The 8333-nt window shown below is 32.2% G+C and overlaps 1 protein-coding gene across 1 annotated transcript in view; it reads left to right on the top strand.

The window, feature by feature from the left end:
• Nucleotides 1-8333, top strand: part of IPO11 (importin 11) — a 197354-nt gene that overhangs the window by 65312 nt on the left and 123709 nt on the right. The window contains exons 10-13 of the mRNA XM_019661540.1: nucleotides 142-189; nucleotides 975-1080; nucleotides 3376-3421; nucleotides 4681-4797. Coding sequence (XP_019517085.1) covers nucleotides 142-189; nucleotides 975-1080; nucleotides 3376-3421; nucleotides 4681-4797 — 317 coding nt within the window. The remainder of the gene's footprint in view (nucleotides 1-141; nucleotides 190-974; nucleotides 1081-3375; nucleotides 3422-4680; nucleotides 4798-8333) is intronic.

The raw sequence follows: 8333 nt of genomic DNA, 5'->3' as shown, positions 1-8333 counted from the left end.
ATATATATATATATATATATATATATATTTAGCTTCAAAATGTATCGTGTTTAACTGAATTAAGAAATGAACAAATTGAGTTTAAATAAAATATTTATTAATAACTAATTTTATTTACTTTTACTGATACTTATTTTTCAGGGCCCACCAATGTGGAAGATATGAATGCACTATTAATCAAAGATGCTGGTATGTTAAACTAAAGTGATTTAGAAACATTTATTTCTTTAGAAGATGGTGTGTCTGTTTTGTGGCAGGTGATATGCTGGGAGAGTTGGGATACAAGGTTACCTAAAATACAGGAACTGTCTGGTGGGGGAGACAGCCAGGTGAGCAGATGATTGTAACATGTTAATAGTACCAAATGATTAATGCTAAAGTAGGTCGTAATTGGGTAGTGCTGTGGAAAACCACAAGGTGGTTTTGGCATGTTTCGGGAAAGGCCCCTAAACAGGTATATATAACATGAGAATGCAAGGAAGTGGGAGTTAGCAGGGTGGGGAGGGAGTTTCAGGCAGAGGCAGGAGTACTCGGACGTACAAAAACTTGAAGGGAAAATGAGCAAGCACAGTTATGCTTTGAACTGGGAATATTTTGGTTTAAGTGAAACAGAGGGTAAGGGATTTGGTGAGAGATGAGGCTGGAGAGAGGGAAAGTAGGGACCAGATCATAACATAGTGCACCCATTTGGTAGCAGATGCTATTTTATAATTTGACTTGTATATTCTTAAATGAATGTAATTTTCTGTTTGAAAGCACTAAGGAGTACTTAGGAAAAACATTGAGTAAAGTAACATAATGTTTCTAAAATGTCTGTTTAAGTAATTTCCATCATTAAAATATTTTAGATTTTTTCTTTATTAACACATTACATGTTTCAAAGTAGTCCCTAAGGCTTAGTTTCTTATATAAGGACACTTAGCATTTGGCCCAGTATCTGAAGTTAAATTTTTTTTCCCTCAAATCTTCTTTAGTGTATAATGCTGTTGGATTAGCGGCTTATGAGCTGTTTGACAGTGTTGATTTTGATCAGTGGTTTAAAAACCAACTTCTTCCTGAATTACAAGTCATCCACAATAGGCAAGTATAAAACTTTGTGTTTATTATGTGCTTATTTTACCATCGTGATTTTCTAATGAAGATGAGGCATTAAAATTGCTTACAATTTAAAAAAGTCATAGTATGACTTAGATGATAATCTTAGTGTAGAAAGTAATAAGACTTGTGAATCTTATGTAACTGAAAAATAAAACAGTTTGTTATTGTTATTGTAATTCAAATGTGAATTGTAATATGTTGAAGTATTTGATGTTAGATAAGATTGTTTGTAGAGGAAAAGATANGAGCGCAATGATAATACCAACATTGGCCAGTGAAGCGAAGTCCTCCACAACTAGACTGAAGAACAAAAGGACAGCAACTTGTTTGTTCCCCTTCCCAATTCCCCAGTGCTGTCCACCCCTCCCCCCCAATTCCCCAATAAAATATTAAAAAAAAAATAGAATAATATCATGAATCCTTCTGTATCCAAACCTAGCTTATTTGGTATCAACTCATGGATAGTCTTATTTTATATAAGTACCCCCCCTCCTCACTTAGATTATTCTGATTCTACATATCATTTCATCTGTGTATATTTCAGTATGTATATTTATAAGATTCCTTTTAAACATAAAGCACCAATACCTTCAACATTTAATTTTGGTTCTTAAAAGGACTGATGTTGCATAATATAAAGAAAATTATGAGTCATTCTTTTAATGTAGCTAGCACTATGATTTCTGTTAGTGTTTGTGTTTGTTAAAGGAAATACACTGTGTGGTGAATTGAATCCATGAGTTGCTAAATATAATTCATTACTAAGAAAATATATAATTTTTACATGTTTATTCCTAGACAGTCATTTACAGTACTGAATCTATAAATTATTGCTTTTTTAATTTAAAGAATTGTTACTTAAAATTCTAAATTATTTCCTCTATGTAGTTTTACATTTCTGAGTGCATAATGCCAGATGATTAAAATGGTGAAATACACTTGCTGTATATTATAAATTAAATTGTTATAATTTGTTTTTATTTCTCATTGTGTTCACAAAATATAGTAATCTTTTTTTAAAAAAAATCAAGAATTGGAAACATTTTCTGAGTTTTAGATTTTTAAGAATGAGTATTCTTTGTTTATTGTAGTATTAATCAGTGCACTATACCAGTGTTCTCATTAGAAATTTGTTTTTTTATCCCCCCTCTAGCCTTGCACTGAAGTACTATTTATAGATATATTCCATGAATATAATCAAACTCTTACTCCTGTACTTCTAGAAATGATGCAAACACTTCAAGGTGAGGTATATTTTGTGATACTTTGATTTATCTATTAAGGTTCAATGAAATTAATTTGAGTACGTACTATGTACAGTTCCCTGTTTCCTAGATCATATGAAGATATGAATTTGAGAAAGTCCAAATGTGTTTGTTTCTGATGGTGTGGCCTTCAGGATAGAGAGCAAGAATGGGCAATTTATAAAAGAAGGCCTTGCGATAGATAGACCTTGAATGTGATAGACTTTGCTACTGTAAACACAATAGCCACATAAGAAGAATAGCAGGCAGTCAAGTATGTTGTGTGGAGAAATAGCCCATCTGGAGCATGTTGTGGGCAGTCGTGGGAGAAAATGTTGAAGTGATAAATGTTAGTCTCAGAATGGTGGCTGTGGAAATGGAGAGAAGATACTGGATTTAATAGAATGATGAAGTGAAATTTTTAGCACTTGATCATTGTACTTTGTACACAAGGAGTTAATTATTTAACTACTAACAATGATTGAGCATTTCTGACTTTTCTGCTATACTGTAAATTCCAGGGAAGGGGCTGTGATCACATCAGTTTTGTTCATACATTATTCCCAGTGCCTGGTACTCTCAGTAACTATTTGTTGATTGACTTATGACAACTAATTAATTGACTGTGCTGGCCAAGGGAAAGTGATCAAAGATAATCCTGAACTTTAGAGTCTTAATGACAGGGAAAGCAGTTATAGTTGTTGGAAATAGAGCTTTGCTTTTGGAGTGTGTATGAGACGCCTTGGAAGGAAAAAAGAGGTTCAAGGACAGAATCTGAGACTCAGCTTTAGGGATACGAGGAGGTGAAGACCCTGCAAAAAAGCCAGGTAAGAAACTATCCCATGGCCGGCCGAGTGGCATGATGGTTAAGAACTGGCTTGGGACTCCAGAGGGCCCCGGTTCGGATCCCACATATGAGGGCCAGTGACACTGCCCTCCACAGCTAAGATGCTGAACAACAGCTCAACCTGGAGCTGGGCAGNTTTTTTTATCTTGATAAATCTCTTATAGTCTCAGTATTCCTTAACTAATCTTCACCTGTTGATGATTTTGAGTTTAGAACGGATCAGTTTCTACCGGTAAGAATATTCATTTCTAGGTTTTATAACAATTTCTGCTTATGTCTTTTGAATATTAAGTGTTATTTTATAGCTGAAATTATATCTTTTATTAAAGCTGAATTTAAAAGTATATTAGATTACTTTGGAAGTAATTACTTTTATTGTTAACTTTTATTTGAATCAGTTCACTTTTATTTTGCTTGTTTTTGTTTAGCCATCTTATGTATTTTGGAGTTGACTGCTAAGCTTTTTGTTTTGTCACAGTTATAAAACTTCTAGTAATTTAATTTCATGTGTGTCTGTTACTTTTACTCCTTAGGTTATCCCCCTTTGTTGTTTGTGTGTGTATGTCTATCCTACACCAGACTGCAAATTACTTGAAAAGCAGAATACCAAAGTTGTGCTCATCTTTTTATTTTTTACTCAACTCCCAGCACTCAGTATGGTGTTTTAACATAATTGGTACTTAATAAGCACTTGTTAAATATATCAATAACATTGTGGCAGTAGTGTTTATTTTTAAGAGGACTAGGCAAGAAGAAAGTTATATGATAAAAATGGCTGTATATTTCTTGTGGGGAAAGTTGTAGAGCAGAAATTTTTCTTTAATAAAAGAATCACTAGATATTTTTGGATGAGAGAAATATGTTTTAGAAATCTGTATGAAAATGAACCAAATATCTGAAAGAACAAGTATTTATTTTTATCTATCTGGCATCCTGTGATTTATTAATTCCTGCAATAATTTTTATAATACAGGAGTTAATAGCCAGACATAGAAGATTTGTTTTCAGTTTCCAAATAAAAAATATTCTGTAATTCTTAGAGTTACAACTATTTATCTACAAAAATTTATATGTTCATGCAGCATATGTTAAGGGCCACATCAGACAGTCAGTATGTCAGTGCAATGATTGGTATTCCTCTTGCTTTGATGAGTAGATGTGCAGACATATACGAATGAACCATCACAAGGCACTGTTAATAGTTTATCAGTAAAAAATTTAAACATAGAAAGTTTAGACACAATTTTTTTCTGAAAACGTTGTTTGTGAATGAGTTAAATTCTAAAGCCAACACATTTAGCAGCAGTAAAGAAAAAAAATCACTGTCATAAATATTGGCAACTTGAAAAATTTGAAGTTATTTAGGTCATGCTACGGTTTTGTCTTTTATTCATTGCTTTGACATTGTGATTTAATTTTATTTCATTTCTGTCTATATGTAAAGATCTTACATTGCTTTTTCAAACCTTTTTTTTTTCTTTTGACCTGCAGTATTTGGAAACCATGTTCACACTACTTTTTCAGTTACTGCAGCAAGTTACAGAATGTGACACAAAGATGCATGTTTTACATGTCCTTTCGTGTGTGATTGAAAGAGTCAACGTGCAGGTAATTTTTATTTAAATCATGAAAATAAATGTCAGAGAAGTAAGTGGAGTATATGTAGACTTCATTAATATCTTTGCTTTCTATACATTGTTTAAAGTTAGAACATTCATTAAAATGCTTCCAACCTGCAGGTTGTAGTATCAGTTATGTGTTATTCAAAATCTGACATTTTTATACTCGAGTTTTTAAAAAATGATTTAAGAAAATTTAAATGTAAAAATTGGTGTTTAGAAAATAGAATTTTATATCTCTTATCAGATCCAGTTTATACTTAATACTTCTTATTAAATTCTTTGTGTTTGAGAGGTTAGCCACAATACTGTCAGCAAATGCAAATATTCTCAAAAGTGTTATTTTTACCACAAAATTAAGTGTTTTGTGATTTAGCCCACATTGTATCCATGTTTGGTTTAATATTAAAGCGATATGTAAAGGTCTTAACAGCTAAATTATTATTTAACTGTCAAATTATTCAGCTTCGCCTGTCACTCCTAATATTTGTGGAAAGTTGATCATGTTGGAAACCACATTATAATTATCCTGTAATTCCTTATACCCTATTGCACCACTGCATGTTCTTGTTTGAAAGCACTAAGTAAACCTGTGAGGTAGTAAGGAAGGATAACTTGAGTTGGAGTCACAGACTTCGAATCTGCTTCTGGGTCTATTAGTGATTTCTGATGCCTTAAGCCTGTTAATTAATTCTAAAGCAGTTGGTGACAGTTGCTCTCAATTATTGAGTAATGACAACTTATCAACTTCTGTGCCCAGTGATTTGCATATATTTCTCACTTAATCCCCCTACCTTTGGGTAGGGGGTTAGAATTTATCTCTAATAGTTTGAGACTTTGAGGAACTCGTCAAAGTTCCGACATCTTAGTGGCATTGCCAGTGTTAAGACTGAACGTTATGCAACCCAGTGGCAGTTTGTGAGTCACTGTTAATCATTTTGAGCAGGTCTGGATCCTGGTGTCTCCAAGTAGTGATGTCTTAATAATTTTCTTAGCTCTTGGCGTTCTCATTACATTATTACATTATTTCATTTTGGTATTGGTTTATAAACATTATTGAGAGAGTTTGGTCATTGAAACCATTTTTTAAACTCATTTCAAGTCACTGTCTCTGTTATTTAGCTTGGACAAGGTGTTTCTGTTTTTTTTTAATTTTAAATTTTTTATTTTTAAATTTATTTTCCTGTTACAGTTGACATATTTTAGTTTCCAGTGTACAACACAGTGGTTAAACATTTGTAGACCTTATGAATTGATTACCCTGATAAGTCTAGTATAATAACTTGGGTAAGGTGTTTAATCTTGTGTCCTCATGTATAAAATGCTAACCGTAATCCTGAGCTTACATAACTCATATGTATGAAATGATTACAACTGTCCAGTATGGTTCAGATCACCATACAATTGGAATAAACTATTTGCTTAAAACATTGATTAGAGAAACAGGATTTGGTCATTTTTATAATCTTATTTAGTTTGAAATTTGTTCTGCTTGGTAAATTTACAATGCTTTTGTGTTTCTTTCCATACTTACCTTTCAGAATACAAATAGCTTAAGCAGCTCAGATGACTATATCATCAGTAAATAACAATAAGATATAGTTAACCAGTAGTACTTTCGTTTTCAGAACTTGTATAGGAAATGGGTACAAAAAATGATTTTAGTAGTCTAATTTTTTAACTTTTTTTTATGTTAACCTTTAAACAACACCACCAACTGTTTTTCATATACTAAATTTGATTTTTGACAATTAGGTTGCACACATTTTGAGCTATCTTACAACAGTGCTTTCTGACACAGAATAGTTTAATTTTGAAGTTTCAGTGAAGTCACCATCTTTATACCATAGTGTGTAATTATTTGACGATTATATTTCCTCTACTTTTTGAAAAAGTAATTGAAAACCTTAAATTATTCCAGTGTAAGGACCCCATAAGTATATAGTCATAAAAAATTTGTAATTATTGCGTGTGATGTCAGGCAGACAGTCTTTGAACTTACACATTTCTAATGGAAAAAGAACAGAATTAAAGGGCCTGTGTGAAATACTAAATATTCTGTTGAAAATGTTATCTAAAAGATGATGTGTCATTAAGAATGTATTTTTTTAAAACCCCCTGTGGATTTTCCCTTGTTAAAACATTTGTTAGACTGTCACATATTTGATTTTTACGTTTTCAGTAATGTGTTATGAATGAAAGTGGGTATCTCCCTATATGTGATGAACTAACTCATAAGATTACAATTCATGTAGTGCTCCCACCCAAATCCTGATTTTTTTTTTTTNGGCCAGTGAAGCAACGTCCTCCACAACTAGACTGAAGAACAAAACAACAGCAACTTGTCTGTTCCCCTTCCCCAATAAAAATCTTTAAAAAAAAGAAAGAAACTATCCCAGAGGTATGAAAAGAAGTATGGGGGTGAGTCCTGGAGAACAGAGTGTTGTTAGAAGTGTCCAGTGCTGTAGAGGAAAGAAGGCAGTAGAATCTTTTGAGACAATTTATTCAATTAGGTAGGAATCACATTGTAAGGGATTAAGAATTGAGTGGGTGGTGATGTAAGGAAGTAACAGCAGGAGAATCTCCTGTAGAGAAGGGGATTGCTGGTCATATTTGCTGTGAGAGGGTAGGCCACTTTCTAGGTTTTTTTGTCTCAAAAACCTAAGAGATTTCCTGCTTAAATTGTAAATCAAAGGGAGAAACTGAGCTATCAGTCAAATTTTACTGTGGTAATTTTTAAAGATAAATTGAGCGTTAGTTGTATTTTCATATGGAAATGAAAATACATTTGATTTCTAATGTAGTTGTTTACTAATTTCTTAATGTGGGATTACCTATTCTTAAATTTGATGATATTTATACTGCTTAAGTTACCTTTTTTGCTGAGTTTCGAACATTATTTCTGTTTTCTCCCACCCACTGGTTGTTTTTAAGCCACTGTAGGAAAGTGGATAAGCTACATAAGTTACACTCTAAGTTGCTGTGTGCTTGTAAGGTTTTCCATGATTTCAGAATTTGGTTTTCTTTCAATTCTGGAGCAATTTGCTTATTTAGGGCTGTACTTATTCTAGCTTACAAGACTAGTGAGTTTAAAATTCATATTTGATAGCAGAAAAGTGCTTTGATAAACTTGTTAGAAATCTATTATAAAGAAATATTAAGTAAACTTTTTTTCATGTCTTAACCATGGTATTCTTTCTGGATAGTAGTGCAAAGGCTACCAACTTTTTATTCTAAAGTTTCCGTATTACATAATGGCTATCATTTTTCTCTTTGTACTTTTCATTTTGTTGTCACTTTAATGTACTGTCATAATCTGGTTTATTTTTCATATTTAGAGCATCTTGTGTGAATTGCTATTGTTCTTTTTTTCTGTTCTTGGGTTCACATTTTTATTTTTTCTTTCAAGAATTTTTTTTTTATAATCAGGGTATAATACGATAGTTAACAATTTGGGCCATATATTTTTCTAGAATGTTGCTTGATATTACATTTCTCAAATATGTTGTAATTATTTTTAAAATT

Source organism: Hipposideros armiger, unplaced genomic scaffold (assembly GCF_001890085.2).
Source record: "Hipposideros armiger isolate ML-2016 unplaced genomic scaffold, ASM189008v1 scaffold_352, whole genome shotgun sequence".
In the NCBI taxonomy this organism is placed as follows: Eukaryota; Metazoa; Chordata; class Mammalia; order Chiroptera; family Hipposideridae; genus Hipposideros; species Hipposideros armiger.
Note: the sequence above shows the minus strand (reverse complement) of the source record. Positions and strands in the feature narration are given on the sequence as shown.